This window comes from Drosophila arizonae, chromosome 3 (assembly GCF_054131065.1).
Source record: "Drosophila arizonae isolate 15081-1271.41 chromosome 3, UAZ_ARI_1.0, whole genome shotgun sequence".
Classification (NCBI taxonomy): Eukaryota; Metazoa; Arthropoda; class Insecta; order Diptera; family Drosophilidae; genus Drosophila; species Drosophila arizonae.
This window is the reverse complement of record NC_142923.1, coordinates 24044337-24069709: the sequence shown is the minus strand read 5'-3', so window position 1 is coordinate 24069709 and position 25373 is coordinate 24044337. Positions and strand designations below refer to the sequence as shown.

The 25373-nt window shown below is 34.6% G+C and overlaps 2 protein-coding genes across 4 annotated transcripts; both read left to right on the top strand.

The window, feature by feature from the left end:
• Positions 1–5123: 5123 nt before the first annotated feature.
• LOC108609732 (uncharacterized) lies at positions 5124–11047 on the top strand. 3 transcript variants are annotated; one of them, XM_089464713.1, is made up of 3 exons: positions 5124–5239; positions 5402–5486; positions 9804–11047. In XM_089464713.1, the coding sequence occupies exon 3, from the start codon at positions 9844–9846 to the stop codon at positions 10828–10830; it is 987 nt and encodes a 328-aa protein (XP_089320839.1). In that variant the 5' UTR covers positions 5124–5239; positions 5402–5486; positions 9804–9843; the 3' UTR covers positions 10831–11047. The 3 variants fall into 3 exon arrangements, with proteins under 3 accessions (XP_089320839.1, XP_017856946.1, XP_017856945.1); XM_018001457.2 differs by lacking the exon at positions 5124–5239 and having other exon boundaries at positions 5246–5486; XM_018001456.2 differs by lacking the exons at positions 5124–5239; positions 5402–5486 and adding an exon at positions 9564–9723.
• Positions 11048–22653: 11606 nt separating this feature from the next.
• On the top strand, positions 22654–24185 carry LOC108612154 (uncharacterized). The gene has a single exon (XM_018005061.2). The coding sequence runs from the start codon at positions 22897–22899 to the stop codon at positions 24070–24072; it is 1176 nt and encodes a 391-aa protein (XP_017860550.1). The 5' UTR covers positions 22654–22896; the 3' UTR covers positions 24073–24185.
• Positions 24186–25373: the final 1188 nt, after the last annotated feature.

Sequence of the window (25373 nt, the reverse complement as noted above, 5' to 3'; positions counted from 1 at the left end):
AGCGTACGCCAGCTGTGCAGTTGTTGTTCACTCTGATTCAAATGAATTAAGTTTAATTGCCTTTGGCTAATTTTATTTATTTTCAATTGAGTTTCATATTTCAAATGGGATTTTCATTTATTTGATAAGCTTCTTATTAAATGTATGCATTCCTGCTTATCATATTAAATTGCAATGTCAAGAAAATCAAATAATTCTAATTGGCTTTCAAGTGTCAAAGGTCAACATATCTAATAGCAATTATTGTTGGAAGTGAAGAGCTAATTTTATTGATAGTCAATTGTGTAAAAGATACGTATATGAGTAATACTAATAATAATTAAATTCATCTCTCTCCAAATAAATAAAAAAAACTGTTTTAAATTAAATTATATATAAATATTTTGATATTTATTTGCAAAGTATTATTTTAAAAATATATAAAAAAAAAAAATAATAATAATAAGAACTAATATTTGTATTACTAAACTAACAATAAGAGTAATAATTAATAATCATAATATTCAAATTGTTTTTTTTTTTTTTTTTGTTTTTTTTTTTTAAATTAATAATTGTAATAATATAATTATATACATATATATTAATTTTATTATTAGTGTAGTACCATAAATTATTTATTATTATTATTTTTTTTTTTTTTTAAATAGGAAGCTCTGTGGCAAACTAAAATAAATCTATGGAACTGTTTGCTATATGAATAATATAAAATATTATACTAAAATTTAAACTTAACATAAGCATATAGAAATAGACGTAAATTTACCCTTGAAGAAAAAGAACCATTGGCTATAGAAACATAATCCACATAGACGTTTCATAGCAACGCAGAACAGCAGATCAAATACCAGTGCAGCATCTCAGTTCAACTCAAACATTAGATTCTTCGAAACGCTCTTAGTATTCCCCACTAGTGCGCATAAGTCTAATATAGCATATGCCGAGAAAGAGAAGAGGAAGCATAATGCGTTTTAGCTCACACAGTTGTTGAATTCAGGATTCGCCTAAATAGAGTTCGAAAGATAGCACACATGCATGCATAAGTACAGATGTACACACACATACACACACACACACACACACACAAATGCGCATATAAATAAGCCCATTTCTTACTGCAAACTGTATGCAACGACTGCGCTTGAACAGGCCCATGGACTGCGCAAGGGATAATTATTATTTAATAATATTGAATAGTTTGCTTCAATATTCAATTTGTTAATGAAAGATTCAATTTGTTAAGAGAACCCATTAATGGCATGAAAATGTGTGCATTCACTAATGGACAAGTCTCTAGTGGCTGAAATATAATTTTGTTAGTGTATAGGAAAATGGTAGGAACACAAATCTCTGGTAAATGTTTAATTTTTTCGTTCGTAAAGGAATTGGGAAATATTAATAATTAATATTAATATTAAATAAATATTAATCAAAGTAAAAATTAAAATTTAAATAAATATAAATCATATAAAAAATTAAAAAATTTAATTTAAATATTTTTAAAATTTAATTTAAATATTTTTAATTTTTTTTATTATTTTATTTATTTTATTGATGTTTTATTTTATCTTTCGTAAAGGAATTGGGAAATAGTAATAGTGATTGAAATAAATATTAATCAAAGTAAAAATTTAAATTTAAATAAATATAAGCATAATTTAAATATTTTTAATTTTTTTTTATTATTTTATTTATTTTATTGAATCATTTATTTATTGATTTAAGTGAACATCCGTAAAATAATTTAAAACTTCAGTAGAACTATTTTTATGTTTAAATTGAATCACAAAAAGAAAACTTTTAGAATCTCTTAATCTCTGGAAAAGCTCTAAAAATAATAAGGATTTTTTCAAATTAATTATATAAAACTTTAAAAATAAAATATTACTAATTACTACTATTACTAATTGAGTAACAAGTAAGTAACAGCACCTTCAAAGTTTATTGGAGCATTCTCCAAATGAGCCTAACAACTAACCATCTAATTTCCATACATTATTCTTGTCGTCACTGAATCTCTCTCTCTCTGTGTCTCTCTCTGTCTCAGTTTCCGTCTCACTCTGTTTATCATTCCATTACAATGGCCAACTAATAAGTTTGCTTGGCCACTACGGCACACAATCTATTGAGGGCACTTTTTAGCACTTGGCCAACTGTGCCTCCAGCCGTTCCAAGAGAACTGGCAGCCAACTGCCAGCAAAAACTTAATTAAGCATAATAGAGCCCAGTTCTCGTTCCTTGCACAGCATGCACCGCATGCAACAGAATTTTCTTTGCTTCGTTTTACATTCGTTCTGCTTTGCCTTTTTTCCTTTTTGCATTTTTTTTCCAGCCAGCTGTAAGTAGCTGTTGGTAATTTGCGCTTAGCCACACTTACAGACCAGCACGCCGCGGCTAAAATAGAGAGAGATATAGAGAGGGCGAGAGATGGAGAGGGATGGAGAGAGGCAGACCCAGCTCTAGATGCTGCACATTTTAATTGCATTTCCGCTATTTTTGATGCCCTTTGAATTTATAATGTGAACTCTGCTTGGCGGCACGTCCTGAGAAATATAATTCAATTAATTACAAAGACGACAGGTGCAAGCAGGCTAACACTTAATATTAATCATACGCAGCGTGCAAAAAAATTGTATAAAAAAAATAAGAAGGAAATCAGCAGAGACCTGCTCGAGCCGCGTTTGTATCTAATAAACATGTTTATTTCATTAGCGCGGACATTTCGAATGTAACACGCAAAAAAGCAAAGCAAAAACCCAGGAAAAAATATAAGATAGAACGAAATGTTTTGGGTACTCCCCGAGGACATCATTTGCCATGCCGATTGCCACGCGTTCGACATGAAAAATGCGTTCGCGAAAAGTTAGCTGACTACACGCACGTGCTGCTCATCTTTATGATTGGGATTTGCGGGCACTAATGTGCCATTGCCTGCCCCACGTTTTCATTTTATATATGTATATGCATGTCTCTTTTTCGTTTTGCCTAGTAATACCTAGCTGCCACTAGAGGCCTCTAAGTTGCTGAACCTGCTGATGCTGCTGCTGCGGCTGTTGCGGCTGCTGCTTCTTACATGCTGTCGACATCATTACAAATAAATTGAGCGTGAAAGATACATTTCAACAACATGCCCACATGACGGCAATGATTTGCTACTTTTTATGTGTATCTGCCTCGTGCAGCATGGGCAGTTAGGAGGCCTCTCAACCTGCCCTACTATTTCCAAGTCAACTTTAAAATATTTTGAAAATTTGCATCAAGTCAAGCAGCAATAATTTGGTTAAAAGCAATTAATTAGCTGCTTTATAAATATTAAAATTATGGATATTTCTTATTATGTATAAATATTTCATAATCACAATGTATATAAATGTTAGCTTGTATACTCATCTATATGAAAACATTTAAAATATTTTGTAACTTTGCATGAAGGCAAGCACGATTAATTAATTCGGCTTTGATAAACGTAATATAATAATACAAAACAATATTAATATAGATAGAAATATAAGGGCAAGGTCACTTTACCACTAAGGCAGCACAAACAGGGCGTTTCATCAGCAAACTTCAATGCGCCACAATGCTGGCAAACAACGTCCAGTGGACCAATGCAAATTAAACGATGCAAGGTGTAGTCGATGGTGCAATCATATCGAAACGCTGCTCGAATACTTGAACCATTTATTCTTGCCTTCCTCTGTTCATCTGTACGATAAGCTCGACGATTTCTCGTTTCTAATCTAGCCGTTTGACGGGCTGCCTCTCATTGCTCTTGTGTTTGAGAAGCACGAATTAAGGCCCTTCTTTGCTCCAAACTAACGCGACGCTATAATTGACTCACTATATTCCGTTGCCTAATTGCATTACGAGTCCGATGGGGAAACTTAGATCTTCTAGAACGCGGAATTTTTATTAATAGTAATACAGTCGAGACATAGATAATAGCTTATCAAGAAAAATCACAGACAACCTATGAAAAGACATTTACACATGATAAATTTTTGTTGTAACACATAACACGACTTTGTTTTATATATATAGATAAGTACTTCATTTATAATCTTCTAAGCAGCTTGCAGAAAAGTCTCTTTAATCTTAAAAAAAAAAGCTGTAGCTAAGCTGTTATTAGAGACAAGTCAAGCTAAATAATTAGCAGTTTAATCAATAATCCAATATACTTGATATGTATATTACATACATACATTCATCTTGTTGAACAGCTAATTCTAAGCAGCTTGCAGTAGAATCCCTTTAATGCTTGAAGCAGCTGCAGCGAGGCTTTTATCAGGGCCAAAGCAATTGCCATAAACTGATTTAATTAAAATACCAAAGTATGGCAAAAATATTCGATATAAATTCAAATTTCTCAATTCACACACATTCAGACATCTATGGATTGCGTGTGCCACAATTTCAAATGAGAGAGAATACAAAAGTCAATTTACTGTAAGACGCTGAGCTGCACATTCGAATGGCACATAAACATAACCATGAGAGATATTTGGTATAATAACATACGTGACCATATTTACAAATTCCACATCAAAATCTTGCACATACAGTTAAGTGCGATGTGTATGCGTCTGTGTGTGTGTGTGTGTGTAGACGCCTATGTGTGTCTGTAGGCGTGGCCACTTCTATTGTCAGACAGACATTTTGCTATACATGTGAAATTTATCGTGTGTGTGTGTGTGTGTATGTGTTCGTGTGTGTGCGCGTGGCATTCTATTAAATTTGTTAACATGGCCTACATTATAATTTGAGCCTTAAGACAATCCATATACGTTTATATGCAACAAATGCCAAGGCAATTTTCTTTGGCAATGAACAGCTTAGGCCTCATAATTGTGTTAAAACTCAAATGATTCTTCATCAAAATAAATCAAATAGAAAATTAGGCAACCCGCCCACCCCTCAGCCCTTCAGCTGTCTTTGACTTATTTTGCAATTTTCCTAATTACAAACGCTGCCAATTTAAATTGAAAATCTTCGCTGATGAAGGCTGCAAATTAATTAGAGAAAATTTCATTCTTTGATTACAAATTTAGGATTCTTTGTTAACAATATTTCATATACATTAAATTCGTGCATTTATTTGATAATTATTATTATTAGAATAAATGCGCAAGTACCCTTTTGATATAAAACACAAAGCAAGCGCAAATCTAAACAAATAAAATAAATTTAAGCTGATCTAAAATTATGATATATGTCGTGTCACGACATAATCGAGTAGGCGTAGGTAAACTTAATAAAAAAAAAACATTTGTACATATATACTTATATATATAAATATATATATATAAAAATCTATAAATGGAATTTTAGTGTTGTGCAAAATAATATAGGACCGTATAAAAGTATTGTTAAATTATTGAAAATTGTTCATTTTTGTACCATTCAGGCAAACGCAAGCGCATATGTGGATGCGTCAACTATCTTTCGATTTTGAAATTATCAAGTTCTCAACTTAATTGTTAAATTTCCGAGTAAGTACGATCTGTTGATGATCTAAATATATAGCACATCAAAAAGGATTATTTTAATACATTAATCTCAATACAGTTAACAATTTGCACTTACCAAAAACCACACCTGATTGACCTAAATTGTTCTCCAAGGTCAGGCTACCGAAACATATTAACCTAAAAAGAAAATGGATAGATTAGGGTTAGTTTTAGAAGATTACATTAAGATCTTTTTTTTCAGGAGTAATGCTGTATCTAAAGTTCTTCAATGAGTTTGCGGATAAGAATTCTTAAGAGAGGCAGATCGAAAAGAGAAGCAGAATGTAGAAGATGCTTGAAAGAGACAGGAAATATGTTTCGGGTTTCCTCTAGATTTTGCATTATTACATGAAGTTTCAAAAAGAAGAATTGTTCTGTGCTCGGCTCTGCACATGTTTGGAGTTATTGAGATACCGCAGTCAACTTAAATTGTGAATATTTTATTATACATTTATAGCTACCAAATCTTAGTATATACCGAAGCTGCTGTTTAAGAAAAACTTTAGAGATGCAGCTGTATATTTAAAAGAAAAATCAAGATTGAAGCGTACTCAGATTCTGCAAACTTCTAAAATATAAGATATTCTGTTAAAAACACATTATTGGCATCGTTAGGTAGGACAGATAAGATATACAGGTTGATAAAAATCGAATTCTCGAATAATCAATCAATCAATCACTTATTCTTAAGCATCCTCATAACGACATTCGGGCGAAGATTTTTGTTTAACATTTTATAGTTTTTTTTGTATAATAATTGTATAAAGTATTTCAATTCAAATCGTTAGAAATCGATATTTTTCTGTTAATTAATAAGCGCTGTAAAGTGTCCTAAGAGGCTAATGAATAATTTTGTATTTCATCAGTCTCGCTAAAATATAGAACAGGTATGGAAAACTCGTTCTATAAATCTCTCTATTCTAAAGAGGATATTTTATGAAGATAAAGGCTCTTAACAAGAAAAAACGGAAGTTTCGTATATTAACAATAATATAAATTTTAAACAAGTTAATTTATTCTATTCTTTTTACAATCAATATCTCAATTGATTGCTCCATTTATAATTTCGGTAATCTCTTATTATCTATAAATACTGCAATATGACAGTGCTGTTTATTGCGGTTCTTCTATGTATGAATTAGTCATATTGTGGTTGTTGTTTTGTTTTTTTTTTTTTTTTTTCTGTTGCATTCAACACTTCGGATAGGCAACATAGCGTTGGCTTTCATATGGTCATTGACAAGGGTGGGCCATTGGCTGGCAACGCGGCGTATAATTAACAATAATGAAGTCGTAAAACCACAATGCAATCAGCGATGCGCAAAACACACAAATTCCACACTCACTCACACGCCCAAATGGCGGACAGTCAATAAGCCAGAGTGCAGACCGAATAAAGAAAGAGCATGTGCAGATAGAGATAAGGTCGTTGGCAGCATGGGCATGTGGAGCTGTGGCCACAGCTTTCAGCTCCAAGTCACGGTCATGAATGGCTGTAAAATATTTATAAACCATTTGCACGCATAATTAGACTGTCATTAAATTTTGAGATTTTCGGCATGTGCAACAAAGCGAGATCCGTCTGTGTATGTGTCTCTATCGAAATCCGTATACCCTAGCTACTTATGCAATTTCACAAATAATTTATACTCTAGGCGAGGCTGTTACTCCTTTGAGAAGCGTTTTGTAATGACTTGTTGACGAACTATTCTATGGCATGAAAAATTTAAGGATAACAATACTTAAATACTTTCATTAAGAACTAAAAGCGGTGTAGCTACATTTAATTCATAAAAAAAAATAAATTAATATAAATTAAAAAATGAGTTCTAATAAAAAAAAACTTAAAAAATACCAACTTACTCGATATTAAAAAAGTTTAAAAAATAAAATACATTAAACAAGAGAAGAAAACTCTTTAGGCTTCATAAATCACAACTTAAAATAAGTTTCAATTTTAGTTTTAATAATTCCCAAAAAAAAAAAAAAAAAAAAAAGAAAAACATTTCTCGATCGTTGTCGATTAATCATAAAATCTATTGTTCATTTGTCATTCACTCAATTTTAAAAATTTTCTTTAAAAAAAAAGAAAAGTTTTTACACTTTGATTTAATTAATCAATAAAAACAAAATGATCAAATCTATTTACATTTTCCTAATTAAAGACTTATCACAATACAAATTATACTATTTACTAACTATTCTCTATTCCATTGAAAGAGTAACTGTATGCGGTCTATTTGATATTTGATATACAGCTATACAGTTGGCTGGGGCTGCGAGCTGGGCGCTGAAACGTCATGTCATGTCGCGACAGGCGTCGGTGTATATGTGTGTGTGCGCGTGTGTGTATGTGTATGAGTGTGGGACCATAAAGTAATCAGCGGAAATGTCAATGAGCCGCCGCCATTTGCTGATGTGTCGGCGGCTGAGGTTTACACTCGCACCAGCAATAACAAAGTATATTTTTCCCCTGCAATCCTGTCGCACTTGCATTGGCCTACCTCCCACTCGACAACCCCTTCCCACCACACCTCTGGTACGACCATGCACTCGTGTTATTGTTGTCGCCGTTGCCAGTGTTGTTGTTTTCTGCATTGTAATTAAACATTTTTCGTTGCATATGCAGGAGCGATTGGCAGCCGTGCAGGTTTAATTGCATACGGAGTGAGCTTATGTGTGTGTGTGTGTACAGGTATGTTTCAGGTGTGTGCGTGTGTCGTATGATGACAAATATTTTATGGTGCAGCATTGATAGGCGGTTAATATGAGTAGCTGATGCACTGACAGCTCCGCAATGAACTGGAAAATACAAGGAAAGGCAGTTGAAATTAATTTATACCTGACTGAGTGCATTTAACAACGGTTCGGAGGCTGGGCTTTACACTCCCATAGGAGTGCAACAGATTGAGTAGAGAATCGACGATGTTTGTTTTTCTACAAAATAAGGATTAAATCCCTAAATCTAATACTACTTTTACTGCTTTTGAACAGACATAATATCAACAAACAATAGAGTAGAGAGAATGGTATTACTTATACTATTTCTACTACTATTTAAGGAACTTGAATAACACAATGGTAATACTCATACTATTTCAGGGTATAATGGTTTTGTTGAAATGTATGTAACAGACAGAAATGGGCGTGGCAGACTCCATAAAGTATATATATTCTTGATCAGGGCGACAGGCTGAGTAGAGATTTAGCCCTGTCCGCCTGTCTGTCTGTCTGTCTGTTCGTCCGTCAATCCGTCCGTTAGTCCGTCCTTCCGTCTTTCTGATGGTATGTTTGAAAGCGTCGAAATTATATCTGCTACATCTTTGGAGCTTGAGTCGCCAAATTTTAAACGTAGATTGTATGATTTACCTCCACCTCTACATCCACCCTCTCGTGTGTCATATCATTCAGCTACTGTCATGCAGTCTCAGAGCATTAAGCTTCTGCCATCAATTCGCTAGAAGATCTAAACTAAGAGCATTTATATTTCTGTGAATCATGAATATGTTTTCTATTTCATGAACACTGAATTCATATTATTCAGTCTTTGGCATTGATGAACCTTACATCGAGTCATGTAGAATTTAGCTTTTGCCATACAGCTGCCCTAACTCAAGCCTTAAGTTTTGTTTTTGTCACATACACTAGAAGAGTTGGCCTAGAGTTTGAGAGGCATTCATGGACTATGCTTTTTTTCTGAACTTGTAAATTATGATCAATATTTCCAAAAGTTTTATTAAGCACTCGAGTCTCGTAGCATTCAGCTTTTGTCATGCAGCTGCCTTAACTATATCTTTGTGGATTCATATATATATTTTATAGAATTTCGGGTTTTATTATAACTCTGATACCTTTATTATAGGATACTGCTACTTAAGCTTTAACTGTCATTGCACAAAATAACTATTTACTATATGTATATTACTATTCAATAACGTATTACTTACTGTTACTATTCTGCTCTCAATTGTATACTATAATTATATACTATAATCTATAATCCCTCAAAATTAAACTTCAATTTCGTTTTCTATTCGACTAACAAGTCTAATGGATTAGGCCACTCTAGCCACCCTAGCTGACTTTTCTTTATGTTTAAAATTATTATAAATGTCTACTTGATATAGGATATATAGTAAATATTTTATATACCTTAGAGCGATCGCTCAAATCTCTATTCATATATATATATAATTACATCGAAAGGCATGTCAGATAGGTAGTAAAAAAAAAAGCAATAAATAAATAAAAAATCAAATTTGTTGTATTCTAAATGCAATAACTCTCTTGCAATTGCAGTTACACATACAAGAATACAAGGACGACTAGAAAAACACCAATGGCATTTAGCGGACACATTGACTCCGATGGGGAGATGGTTTTGAACGATGAAATTTATTCGGGACGCACTCGTATTAGCAGCATTTCAACGCCCTCCGAGCGATCTCTTGGCGGGCATTCGGAGCATTCGGATCAATCGGATGGTCAATGGGAGCTCTCCCGAATGCAGTGCCACTCGAGTTTACTATACAAAGAGCAGGGAGGATCGTCATCATCGTCATCAGCACCGCTCTCGCTACCGCCCGCCGAGGGCCTCACATATACCCATAGCAAGGCCAATTCACTCTATAGCTTCCAGGATATGTACGGCTCGCTGAAGCACATCGAGTCCCAAAGCAATCGCGTCCCATCACTGGGCCTCACATCGAAGGACAGCACCCTCGACTATATGCGTGAGCTGGAGGGCTTGAAACTAAATCGCGAGCCGCAAGTGGCCTACGAGACGTGGTATGCCTCGAAGCAGAGGCTGCGTCAACAGCAGCTGCAGCGCCAGAAGGAGGAGCGTGAGAGTGAAAAGCAAAAGCACGAGCTGCGCAAGCGACTGTCCAAGCTCTGTTACGAGCAGTGGCTGCGCAACAAGTCGCAGCAGGCGGAGCAGCGACGCATGGACGAGCACTTGCAACAGGCGGCGCTGCAGGCAGCCAGCTCGATGGCCAGCCGGAACAAGACTGTGCGCAATGTACCGCAGGCTGAGATCCGGCAAGTGGTCCAGAGCTGGTGGCACAAGAAGCAGGAGCAGCAGAAGCGTCAGCGCTTGGAGATGCAGCGTCATCAGCTGAAGAAGAAGCGCGAGGAGCAGCGACGCAAGCAGCTGGCCGAGTTGGCCTGGCAGAAGTGGATGAGCAATGTCTATGGCAAACCGAAGCCGGTGCCCATGAATCAGGGCATGGATTCGCTGCGTGGTAGCGTTTCTGCAATGTATGTAAATCCTATGCCCTGGCGGCATCTCAAAAACACTCAAAATGAGCTCAAATATCAAAAGTGAATTTTCATCAAGTGCTTATATATAAATGTGATATATATAAGTATATTATTTTATATATTTATATATATACATGTGTATATATATAATCATATACGTGCATGTATTGAATAGTGAATAGTTTTGATTACCAGTTTATTTTAGAATTTAGCCAGCCATATCAAAAGAAAGGCAATACTAATTAACATTTAAAACGTAATAAAAATAATTCAAATAGTGACTTGCTAAGCTTTATTTTGGGTCAATATCCATTCGGAATATAGCGGAGAATCGGCATTGATAGTTAAGTCCGCCAACCCTTCAGCTATCCATTGAAATGCCGAATGAACTTTTAAACCTTTTGACAAAGGACTCGTCCTGTCGCTGAAATATCTTAAGATTGAATGAACATGTTCAGATTTTCGTTTCTCCATTTAGAAGTACATAGGGGAATCCGCTTTTGGATAAAGGCCTCTTCAAAGCCTTGTCTAGTCCAAAATTTTGAATTCAATCAAAGCTCAATTCAATTTTAGGGTATATAAATTGTATCGAATCAATGTTCAATCTGCGTACCCTATGCATAATTTATTACATTTTGATTCCTTCAGCAGTTACCTAATTAAATGACAAATTATTTATTAGTTATTATTATTTTCATTATCCAACATTTGAAATAGCTTGTATAATTTAATTCTCTTTTTTTCTAAATTAAATTTAAAGTAAACTTTGGTTCTCTCTCTCTCTCTCTCTCTCTCTCTCTCTCTCTCTCTCTCTCTCTCACTCTTATGAATTAGAAAATATAGGTCAGACTAATCTTGTCTTTCTCGTGCCTCTTGGATGATGCAGCTCTTCTCGTCTCTTGTTTAATCTTAGAAGATATCTTCAACTATTTTTTTTATACCCTGAACCCATTGAAAAGGGGAAATCAGGTTTTGTGAAAAAGTATGTAACGGGCAAAAGGAATCATCGCAGACCCCACAAAGTATATATATTCTTGGTCAGCACGACGAGCTGAGTCGATATAGCCCTGCCCCTTTGTCCGTCCGTCAGTATGAGTGCGTCGATCTCAGAAGTTATAAGAGCTAGAGAGCTGAAATTTGGCATGCATACTCGTGTGTACCATACGCAGTACAAGTTTATCATATTTTTCGATAACTCATCCTATAACTTTTTTATCGAGAATAATCGAACAATTGATTTGGTTTTTTTCAGCCTAATTTGAACACTTTTAGACCTAGATTCAGTTGATCGATACGAAGATTTTGTAATTTACAGATTTTTGGATACCAAAAGGGGGATACCCCTTTCGCCCCAAATTTGTACTAGAGACCATATGATTACGCTCTGAAAGTTTCGTTAAGATTGTATGTCTACAAATGAAATTATTCTCATAATATTGCCCACACTGCAGCGCAGTCGAAGCGCAGACGCGGCTAACTGCGCGGTCAGCAGAGGGTGTGATTATACGTGCGTGTGTATGCATGTGTGCATAAAAGAATGAATACATAATACAGAATGATTGGAATATCAGCTTAGAGGGTTCAGGGTATCTTCTAGTCGAGCAGTATCGACTAGAGCCTTCTTACTTGTTTTTTCATCATTTGCTTGTCCCTCTACTATGTATTCTTCCACATCTATGGTTCTCATCTTATTTCTAAACATGATATACATATAATTTAAGATTTCAACCTCGCTACTAAACAAATTTTATCAACAGAGGTACATAGGACTAAACCTGATAAGTTGAATTTAAGAGGATTCATTTCAACCCTTTCTCTCTCTCTCTCTCTATCACTATGTATCTATTTCTCTCCCCTTGTTGCTATCACTATTTCTGGCAAACATTATCGTCTAACATTTCAAAAGTCAATTTAAACAATTGCGTCAGCAGAGCTTAACCAATTTCGTAAACCAATACGATAAGTGAATGCTGTGTCACAATAGGGGTCAAAATCAAAAGCGATAGCTAGGCAAAGGGGGTTCAGAGATTCGCAAGGAATTGTAAAACTGTGACAGATGAAAACAAAAAACAATTTGCAATAACAAGCAAAATACAAAAGCAAACAACATGCGGAGCACACAGAGTGCAAGCAGAAAACTCAATATACTCGATAGATGTGTGTGTGTATCCTAGAGTTTGGCAGGCAGTAGTAAGGGGGCGTGACAGCGCCTGGCTATTTTCATTAGATTTTCAACACTGTCTGTAAAGTCACAAAATTATATTGTCAAAAATAAAATAAACCATGTTTTTAGGCGCAAACACAACCAACTGCAAAGAAAGAGAGAGATAGAGAGAGAGACAGAGAGAGACAGAGAGAATACCATTGATAGAGAGCAAGCGAGCACATGAAGTGCTCTTTGCAAAACTAAAACCGAAATGCAAACAAAATAAGCCAAAGGCCTAAAGTTCATTTGCACAATTTCCAAACCGCTTGCGCCTGCCCTACACACACACAGGCATGTGTACCCCCACACACACACACACCCGTACACACAGCTATATACTACACGGAACAAAGTCAAAGGCCGTCCGAGGCTTGGCAAACAAAAAGACCAAAAAGACGCTGGCAAATCCTTTTGATGAGGTCAACGCTAGTTTGGTTTCCCAGCCAAAGCACACACACATACACACTCACACGCATTGGTCAAGTCGATGTTTACATGTGTGTGCGTGTGTGTGTGTTTGAGCATTGGCAGGATTAAATTTGGTAGGTATTGAAGCATGTTATTCGTCATCAATGTAGTTTGCACTAACTAGTCCATATGGTTGTTGTTGTTGTTGTTGTTATTGCTGTTGTCTGTGCGTCTGTCTGTTGATGTTGTTATTGTTGTTGTTGGCATTGCATCCGTGTTTTGCAGCAGCAGCACAAGAGCTGAGCAAAGCAAAGCACTGCAAAGCATCCACATCCTTGTCCAGAGTCAAACCGAGTCGAGTCGAGTCGAGTCGAGTCGTTTTCATGTTGTTTGCATTGTTTACGCACTTTCGCTTTGATATTATTGTAGTGTGCTTTACGCACCAAAGAGACCAGAGCCAGCCCAATGGCTAAATTGTGCGCACACACACAGACGCACTCGAGCTACTAGCGATATAGTATAAGTGTCTCTCAGTGTGTGTGTGTGTGTGTGTGTGGATGTATGCATAGTGGTTATATGTGCTTCTCCTGTCCACGACTTGTGTACAGTTGCATGCTTCATTGGTCAACTTCCAGCTTGGACCTGGCTTCAACTTGGCAATGTTTGGTCATGTGGTTTGGCTAAGAAACAATTCGATGGGGCTAAGGAGGTTAATGCTTAATTTTAATATTCAAAACAATGGACTTTTCATTAAAACGACTTGGCTAATAATTGATTAAATATTGTTTCCATTTAATTAAATTATAATTATTTCAATTTAATTCAATCAATATATAGAAATATATTTCAAATTCAATTTATCTTTTATTAATGCATATATTATTTTTATTATATAATCACTGGACTTTGGGCTTAATAATTTAAATAAATAATTTAAAATAATTTGTTTTCAAATAAATAAAATCCTCTGTTGCATGAAAAATACATATAAATAAAATATTTATAAATATATATTAAAACTAATAAATACATTTATTATAGTCCATAATAAAGTGAAGAAACTGGAAAAATATAAATTTTAATAATTTAATAGTAATTATTTGTATATAATCAATACAATGCTTTTGTGGTATGAAAGTAAATATTGTAAAGAAAAAATATTAAGTTAAATTAACAAGAACAGAAAGAAAATAATATTTAAAATATAATATAAATTAATAAAAAATTATGGAAATTTTACTAACTATTTTTTAGTATATATTAAATTCTTGATATATGCATAATATTATAATTTTTTGTAATTTATACATATATCTTTATATTAAATTTTTGTAGTCTTATTATAACTTTACTTTTATAACATTTTTGTTTTTAATTTTTATTGATATTTTTTTTATATAATTAAATTTCTAAAAATATTAAAATTATTGAAACTCGTTCTTGTGAATAGAATAACTACTACATTAGCTGATTAAAAATGAATCGCTTACAAATCTTACAAAGCTCTTACAAATGCTTCATTTAACTAAATGGACTACCCTTAATCTCAATCCGCCACGCGTGTGAACATTTTGCATAAGAAAAACTCGCACGGCCTCCCGCTATGAACGTCAGACCAGGCGCAAAGATAAAACACATTTGCAGAGCGAAAAAAAACTGGAATGGAAAAGATAAATCGCCTCGTGTTTAGTGGTAAAAACAATGAAAACGCCCTGTCCACCTAGCTGCGGAGCACATAAATAATGCAATGGCAGCCGTTCACCAAAAGGAGCAAAAGCAGCAAAAGGAGCAAAATGCTGCCCAACAATTGAGCATAAGACAAAGCAATTCGCAAGGTGGCCAGGTGAACAGTCGACAGCAGACCGGGCTTTATGCCCAGACAATGGACCCAAATATATCACAATGATGACGAGTGATCAATAACCAAAGCAAAAAGGATAGTCACAGTAAGTGGAGGCTCTGAAGACGCAGCTCCCTGTTCGGCTATAGAAACTTAAGATAAGTGATGTGTTGAGGGAACAATCGGGTGTGATACGAACAATAGCATGCGAATACTTCTATTCAAAATAATTGAAAGAGCTATTCAAAGAAGGCGAGAGGTACGACAGGGATTTAATACTTCTATAGAAATGGACCACTAGAATTCACAGATCTACAGATTGCATGATAAAGTAAAACAAAAGGAAGTCCCTTTACAGTTAGTAAGCATATTACAGTTAATTTATCTATAAAATTTGCATACATTTTGGGTCAGTAGTTGCACAATCTTTTCAGCTAAGATGTGGGTATACTCACTCTATACCAAATAAGACATATCGAGTTAATCAAGTAATACAATATAGAAGATTTCTTAAATGTTTATGATATCTGATATTGAATTCTATGATATATATCAATGTTTCTTTTATCTACATATGGTATATATTATATAACACATGGACACAGACACAATCACAATCCTGATCAAGAATATATGTATATACTTAATCCCACGCCACCTTCCGGCCGTTACTGATATTTTTTCACAACAGTATAGAACCCGAATTGAATTCAGAATAAACCAATAGCATTAAATCTTTTATTATTTATTTATTATTTTTTTTTTTTTTTTGTTTTTTTTTATTTGTTTTTTTTTTTTTTGCAAATAATACATTTTGTTAAAAACAATCTATATATATATATATTTTTTTTTTTTTTTTTTGTTTAGTTTCCTTTCCAAGTGTTGTATTATAAGTCTGAATTTATTGCTAATAACTTTCGATTTATTATTTATTGTTGATCGATAGCAAAAACTGATATGGCAGCAGGAGGCGAAAGTAACCAGTTTTAAGAGCTTGTCCAATAAAAATAGCGTGCAGTTTGCACATAAAATTCTAATTGATTTTGACATGTTTATTAACTAGAACACACAGTAAACATGAAAAAAATTTCATAAAACAAAGCTATGTGATTAAAAATTCTAATGTTTACATACAAAGTATATTCGTTTGAATGCTCATTTTGTACAATTTCTTTTACAGAATTGTACAAATTAACACACAAAAAAAAAATAAATAAATAAATAAACAAAAAATGGTGCAGCTTTATTAACTTTTATTGAAATTATTTTATATTTACTTAATGCAACAACTTGCTCTGTTTTTTTTTTTTTTTTTTTTTTTTTTTTTTTTTTGTTAAAGCAAACATTTAAAAAATATATTTATATTTATATTTATATTTAAAATGTTGCATATGTAACACATATGAATGTTATTTATTTATTACTCTCTTTTTTTATTATTTATTTATTTATTTTTTGCAGATTGAAATAGGTTGAATTCATTGAATAGCAGCTGCTATTTATATGATAAGCTCTTTAGATATTTATATAATGCCTAAGTAAACTCCCTGAACTTTAACATTGCATTAATTTAATTTGTTTCTTTTTTGATTTTTCAATTCGCAGGGCTTTCAGCTTGTGACGTCTATGACTTACTTAAGTCAGAGGCGCGTGCTAATAACTTTTTAGCCCTGGCATGCAACGCTCTAGTGGTGGGTCTCAGCCAGTTGGTGTGTGATGGCCTTCACATGAATTTCTTGGTGCGTGCAGGACGCAGATTAAAGTGACAGACAGGCTACGCAAAAATAACAAAAGGTGGTTAAGTCCTTGTAAGTGTTTAAGTCGACAAGCCGCTACGACTGAGTAACGAGGACAACGTGCCAAAGGAGCACACATACACATATACATACATATTTATATGTCTATTTTTACTAAAGCAGCGTGCTTATAGCACTGTGAAATGAACATTTTGCAGGTGATTTAACAGTTATTAGATTTCTTTTTCGACCCAACTGTGTGCAAGGCCCAATCCACTTGGGAGTTAAAACTTGCCTGAGTTGTAATTGTGAAAAAGTTTTTATTTGATCGCCTCACATTTGACTGCCAAACGGAACGAAAGTATGCTAAACAAAATGTCAAAAGATGCTTGCACAAGACAATGCCAGAAACAATTGCCTGAGCGCAAACTTTTGTGCTCAACTTTTCATATGCCTGATTAAATAAAGAATTTTAGCCAGCACAAAACTTGGTCAAAAGCAGGCGGCGTCATTCGGGCGCAAGTAAATATGCAAAATTGTTATCAAACTGTGTTGACACACGAGTGCCGGCTCACAGAGCGCCTAAAACTATGAAGTGCATCCTTTTACTGCATTTATTTAGCAAGTTGCAGAATGCAGCTGCAGGAGGTTTTGCCAAACGTTTTAGCCTGCGAATCGCCAAGCAGTTGGGTGGAAATAAATATATGAACAAGAGAAAATTAATAAAGCAATAAACTATAGGATATTTAATAAAAAATATTATTAGCAATAATATGATAAAATTTAAACAATAAAATTGAACGAAATTCGTTAAACGCAAAAGAGATTTTTAGACTTACAATACATATATTATATATTTTTATATATATTTTAAATTAAATATAATTTTTATAAAATGAAATTCAAGGTACATTTTATCCTCTATTTTTCTTATAATCATTTAAAATAGAAAAAAAATTTAAATTGAATATGAGATAAATAAATGTTAATTTCTGGAATAGGTAAATTAAATTATATACAAATTTAACATTCAAGTTCATCCGTTTAATAAAAAACAAACATTTTCGATATTCAAATTATTTCGAGTATCAAATTTATGATTCAAATAAAATTTGTAAATTATATATAATAAATTAATGTAATCATATAGAAATGAATTCCTAAAGCTCATAAAGAAAATGTTACTTAAATGATTTAAATATATATTTGAAGTTTATATAACTTAAAAAATTCAAATAAAACTTGTAAATTATAATTCCTTTAAAAATTCATTTAAATCATTAAGAAAATTTTATTTCTTTTAATATGTTAAATTTAATTTAAATAATTTAAATATATATAATTTAAATTGTAAATAAATAATTTTCTAATAATTATAAGTTAGACATATACATAGAATATAAAAATGTATTATAATATTAAATAAATCCCTTTGAAAATATACGAAATCAATTCACAAAACACTTTCAGTTTTTGTTGCATTGGACAAAGTAAACTTTTTGCTTATGCCTAATTATATATGCCTAAACTTCAAGTTAATTCAATTACAGTCGAGTTTTTGGACTGGACGCAGAGAGCCTTCTATCCTTCTGGAGGCACAAAAGGCGTTGCCTACATTACGGCGCATAAATATGCATTTCGTTTGGCCACTTGTCGGCTTTAAATAAATTTGGCTGAAGCACGTTCAAAAATTCGACCCAGACCAGGCCAACTTGGATACATTTCTTAATTAGCTTTATGAGTTTCAGGTAAGGCCACCTGCCGCAGTTCCCATGTGTGCGGTCAGCCAGGTGTTTGAAGGCCCAGTTCGGGGCTAAACTTCTATCTGTTTTTCTTCTTTTTTTTTAGTATGCAATATTATTATGGAAAATGATATTAAAACTTTTCTGAGCGATGCTTTTGTTCAACTTTTCCGTGTGAGGCGCCGAATGTGGGCATGAGGCGGGCCTTCTGGTCTATTGATATAGCAAATGCAACAATGGCCAATTTGTAGCAAGTTTCTTGAGGCGCATAAATTACGCTTGGCCTCTAATTGGAACAGTGCCTAGTGCATAGAAATGACGATAGCGACGACAATGGCGACGGCGACACTTCAAATCAAAATTCATAGCCAGCAATACCCAGCTCCATGAGGGAAGGAAATGACGATGCGAGCGGGAAGCTGACATAAGGAGAGCAGAAGGCCAGTCGAAGCTTCCAGGCAGTTTGTGCCCTAAAAGCGAAAGGCAACAAGGCGTAACATGCGATAAAATTGAGTTGAAAACGTGTTTCAAATCTAAAATTAACAAACTGTAGCGCGGGCAGTCAACCATTCAGTCATTCCGTCAGTCAGTCTGTCAATCGCCCTGTTTCACTGCGCCATGGCTCTAGCCTGCATGTAAATGACTTTTTAATGATGTATCCAGTCGAGGGTATTCGAAAGTCCGGGGTGTCACTCTCCCTCTCCCCATCCCTTTCTCTTCATATATAGACAGACCTGTATTCCATTTCAAGTGCCATAGTTTGGCCGCCTAATTGCTAACATAATTTTACACTTTAATAGTTTTTTACGTGCCCTGACCTGTGCCAATGCCTGGGCCAGCCCAATATTGGTTTCACATGTAAATGAGGCTCTGATTAGCGCAAGTCATGAATTTCAATTTGAGCCTAATTAATTGTTGTTTCAAATTCTTTGCGTGCTGCTGCGCACATGGAGCTAATACCTGACAATTTACCTTTTGTTTTCTTTTTTTTTTTTTTTTTATGTCTCCCTAATTGGTATTACCATTGCGGGTGGATATAATTTCGAGTGGCTAATTGTGTTCACTTACATCTAATTACAGCCCGGGCTAATGCTAAAACATTCCATTAGAAGCGAACAAGTAGTATTTAAGCTCAGTTGTTCATTTTCATTGTTGGCCATTTGATTCATTTACATTTGAGACACTTATTGAAAGTTACGGCTTATAGATACTTGCTGGTATATCGATGATATTTCTAATTTATGAACAAGAGAACGATTTCTAGCTCATTGAAAAAGTATGATTGAATCAATCAATGATTGATTACTACGAAGGCCGGCTAATGACTAACTGACTGGCTGATTGCATGACTCTTTAACTAGCCGTCATTTTAACTAAATGAACGATTTAAAAAAACTTGATTGAATATCTAACAGTGATTGACTGACTGACTTAAAGTCACTGGTGACTGGATTTATTGAGTGATTGACTGGCCAGATAAATGAATGATTTACTATTATTACTATTTACTAAACGAGTGGTCAATTGATTAACCACTTGACTAACTGATTGAACAACTGTTGGAATGATTGACAAACTAATTGAGTGAGTGCTTGACTTGACTAATTCAGTAATTGACTGACTGATTGACTGACTGTCTAACTCAGTCATTAGCTGACTAAAAATCTACTACAACTAACTTCCACTAACTGATTGATAGAAGGCATGAGCGATTTACTAATAGATGACTGAGTAACTGATTCAGTGATTGATTCAATGAACTGCCTGATTGATTGACTGAATAGATATAAGATCATCTAACTATCTGAATAATCATTAGCTAACTGATTGTATAACTCCCAGATTAGCTGACTCGATTGCTAACAGATTGATTGATATGTTGATTGATAAGTGTAATTTACTAATTGACTGGCTAACTGAATGCGTGTTTTACTTTCAGTATAACTGTCTGACTAACAATCTGGCTAAATGACCGATTGACTGACTGACTCAAAAGCTCTATAACTAGCTAAGTAGATTCGTGATTGACTGAACTATTGATAAATTGATTAATAATTATATAATTACCTGACTGCCGATGGATTGATTGGATAGAAGACTGAATGACTACTACTACTAACTGATTGATTAACTAATCAAAAACCTATTATATAAATATATATTTATAATTTTTCACTATATGTCTAAGTCGCAATTACACTTTCTAACAAAGAATCGCATAGCACATTCTTACCAAAAATTGCATCAATAAATAATAAATAATAAATAAAAAATAATAAATAATAAGTAAATAATAATAATTAAATAATAAATATAATAAATAATAAATAATAAATAATAAATAATAAATAAAATAATAAATAATAAATAATAAATAATAAATAATAATAATAATAATAAATAATAAATAATATATAATAAATAATAAATAATAAATAATGAATAATGAATAATAAATTAACATTAAATGAAATTTGATTACAGAAAATTAAATACAGTTTAGACAACTTTACTATTTCATTAATTTGGACCCTACGTTGCAATGCATTAAAATCTACTAACATTGGAGTATTAAATCAGGGTATCTCACCCTCTCTTCTCTGTCTCTCTCTGTCTCTCTCTCTCTCTCGCTCTGTCTTTGCATTCCCTATCTCTCATTACATTTCCCAATTAAATCAACAAATTGCAATCACTTCAAGTCCCAGATGAGCTATCTGCTCAGATTGCTCAGATATCATCTTCCACAGGCACTCGGCGCCTAATGGTATGCTATAAAATTATGCAATCAAGCATTTCGCTCGCGCAATGCAAACAATAATTTCGATTTCTATCAATGAAATGCCATAATATGTCTAAAATCGAAATTCACTTCGATATTATATATACATGCATATACGTATGCGAGTATGTCCCTCATCCATTAATGGAATTTTATGTTGGCTCGAGAGAAATTCGTGTGTTGTCGATAAAGACAAATCGTGCAGCAGACGCCGTTCTACTGCTTGCTTGTAAATTATAAAATAATGTTGGTTGCAATGCCAACGTGGTCTGCCTTTTGTTTTGTTGTTGTTTTCGCTTGCTGTGACCGAAAAGTGGGCGTGGCCAGTGGGCCACAGCATGGTATATGAGATGGCAATTGACTGCAGTTTTTATGCCCGCCCGGCTAAGTGGCACATTTTGGGCTTAGCTCTCAGACGTCTACATTGGAATACCCCGCGCCTGCGGTCGACTCACCACGCCATGGCAGAGAACTCTTTCGGCTTTTGTATGTCTGGCCGTCTACAATTTTTAGCGTTGCCTACACAGCCCCCCAACTCGGGCACTGCACTCGACTGTTGCCGCTGTCAAATAACTGACATTACCTCGCCGACAACGTCGCCGCGTCGCTGGCATTTCGTGACTTTGTACAATAAAAATTTTCGATTAGAATGTAAAAGCGGCAGTGGAAAGCCGCAAAGCTGAACTGCAACGGCAACGGCAACGGCAATCAAAAGTCGCAGTCGGAGCGGGTGGGTTACACCAAAAATGCTACCGAGTCGAAGGTATAATAGCAAAAAATAGCTAAATTGTATATTAATAGAAAATGAAAACAGCAATGATTCCATTTTCTTTTTGTAATAGCAGTAAAACAAAAAATAAAAAGAAATCTGCTGCGGTCAAAACAATTTTTACAAATCGAATCGACTTATATATTGATTGCCTATGCTATTCGAATTGTGCTAATATTGCGTCATAGCATTCAGTGCCTTTTATTTGAGCCTAAACGTGGTCATTTAAGAATTTTACATTTAAATTAGCAAGTAATTAATTGATGAGAAGACCTTGTCTAAGTTGCAAGCCAAAAGCATAATTTTTTATTTATATATAAATTTATTTTTTATTTTAATATTTTTCATTTAAATTATAATTCAGTCAACGGCTGCATTGTTTCCTCTGTCAAATGTTTAGACTCGCATCAATCCATTTTCAACTCTCATTCCGATTATTGTTGTGTACACATCCATACATACATAGTTTTATTTGCTTTACAGTTTCTCTCGTTTTACTTTCGAGTTTGAATAAAACATACAGATTCGTTAACGAAAGACGGCGTTGAGCTCAATTTGGATTGAAGTAAAATATTAAAAAAAATAATAATAATAATAAAATAAATAAATTAAAGAGCTCATACCAATTGAAGACCTTAAGCTCTGCGAAAATGGCATTCGTTGGTCGCATGAACAGTCACGGCAACTTGGTGGACAGTGAACTGTTCCACAAGGCGCGCTCGACAGTGAACACGAGTTCCATGCAGGCCCAGGAGAACGAACTCGAAAGGGTAACGAGGCGCACAAAGGGCTCACGCACCTACATCAAGCCCTATGACGCTGTCTCTAGTCCGTGCCCGAGCACGGTGCGCTATGTGGGCCGCTCCGCTTCGTCCAGCGAGCTCAACTCGTCGGACGGCACGGAGGTGTCCACACTGCGCTACTGCTCACCCCGATCGCTAGAAACGGAGTCGGATACACTGACGCCCGAGCACGGCTCCGACAATAGCTCCCTGTCCGGATGCAGCGGGCGAGCTGACCAAATGGTGGGCCGTCAGCAGTCGCGGCAAATGGAATACGATGCAGAGAACCACCAGCAGCAGCAGGAGAGAGGCTCCACAACATCCATGTGCAGCTGGGAGGAGGAGGAGGAGGTGGAGGATGAAGAGGAGCAGGACGAGGATGGTACAATTTCGACATATACGTCCGTGGATCAGCTCACCTTCAGCTGTTCGGTGCCCCTGCTCGATCTGGGCTCGGATACTGCCTCGCTGCAGTACGACCCGCAAACACATCTGAACCAATTGAAGATGGTGCGACGCTCCGACGAGGCCTACAATAATTGGCTATCTGGCAAACGGCGGCTGAGCCTGTATAAGCAGCAGGCGCTGCAGGAAGAGCGCAAGCTGAAAAAACAGCAGGACGAGCTGCGTCAACAGCTGAACGCACAACGAGTCCAGGAGTGGTGCCAGCGCAAGGCGCTCCAAAATACGAGCAACAACAGCAACAACAACAACAAGCGCAAATCGAATCCTGTAAAAATACCAGCCCTGAGTGCGGAGGTGGCGCAACGACGCCTCCAAAACTGGGAGCTGCAGAAAATCCAGCAGGCGGAACAGCAGCGTCAGCGGCAGCAACGCGAGGCTCTGCGGAAGCAACGGGAACAACAACAACGCAAGCAACTCGCTGCCACAGCGTGGCAGCAATGGGTCAAGGGCGCGGCCCAACGCCCCAAGCCGGTGCCACTCAACCAAGGCATGAATACGCTGCGCGGCACCATCTCCAACATCTATGTCAATCCAAACCCCTGGGTGCACCTTAACGAAAGCAAACTAGCATCCAAATAATCAGTACGCAATTGTTGAAACATATCTGAGAAATGCGCTGTGCACAAATATGGGAACAAATTTTGTAAAAGTAGCCTAAAACATTTTCTATAGATAAAAATCCATATTTGATATATATTGTGTATTGATTTTTGATTCTAACTGGTATGAGATAATGTCTTGTTCGCAGATAGCTCACATAATTTATAGCCAACGGGTTTGCGGGAAATCCAGTGCTAAATTACGATATGATGAGACGCAGCATCGACTACAGCTCGCAGTTAATCGGACAGGCAATAACAGCAAGCGAACTTTGAATAAATTACATACACTTAGCCACAGTGGAATTTGATGAACTTGTACTATCTCTGAATATATGACAGTCCACACGATATGGTTGTTGCTCCTCACATTGTTTAAGGATCAATGCGTAATGGAGTATAAACTAGAGCAAAACAATAATTTGAACACAAAAATATAGTTTAAAACATCAATGCTATTTTAAAAAAAAAATTTCAATTGTGTCAAAAAAAATATTGTAAGCAAAAAATATTTTTTTTTTTTTTTACTAAACCATTTTTTTTTTGATTTCAATAGTAAATATATAATAAATACGTAAAGAACTTTTTATCATAATTTATTTTAGAAGTTGTGGATTCATTAAAAAAAAAAACCATTATACCCTAATTTCCCATTGATTTCACTAATTTTATTAATATATTGATAGTGTAATTAATTGTAATATTTTAATAATAAAATAAAATAAATTATATATATATTTTTTATGAATTTTTTTATTCGAAAAAAAAAAGATATTTGGATTTTAATCATAATTAAATCAAATACGAAAATATTGATATCTATTAAGAAAAAAATAAAAATAATAAATATATTTAATCACCTAATTTATATTTAATATATTTTTTAAACATAGAATTTTATTAAGAAACATTAAATATAAATATTTTACCAATAAAAACCAATTCAATTGAAAACTAGTCTATTTATTTAAATAGCCTGGCTTATACATTTAAATATTTTATATATTTTTAATTCATAAACAAAAATATCGAATCGAAAAGCAACGAGCAATACAAATGCTCTCAAGTCAATAGAATATAATAAGACTTCTTGATAGCCCAAACACTTTCCTGTACACGCAAAGAAATTTTCTAAATGTTTGTACTTATTTACTATAAACAAAAACGTAGCTTAGAGATTGGTAATAAATTCGAAAAAATATAAGATTACATTATCCTAATCTTTTGTTTCAGTCGTGTAGCCCTATTGAATTATTGTATCATTTAATATTATATTTAAAT

What these genes read in the sequence shown, in the direction of transcription:
- LOC108612154 (XM_018005061.2), top strand. Translation starts at nt 22,897, where the DNA reads ATGGCATTCGTTGGTCGCATGAACAGTCACGGCAACTTGGTGGACAGT.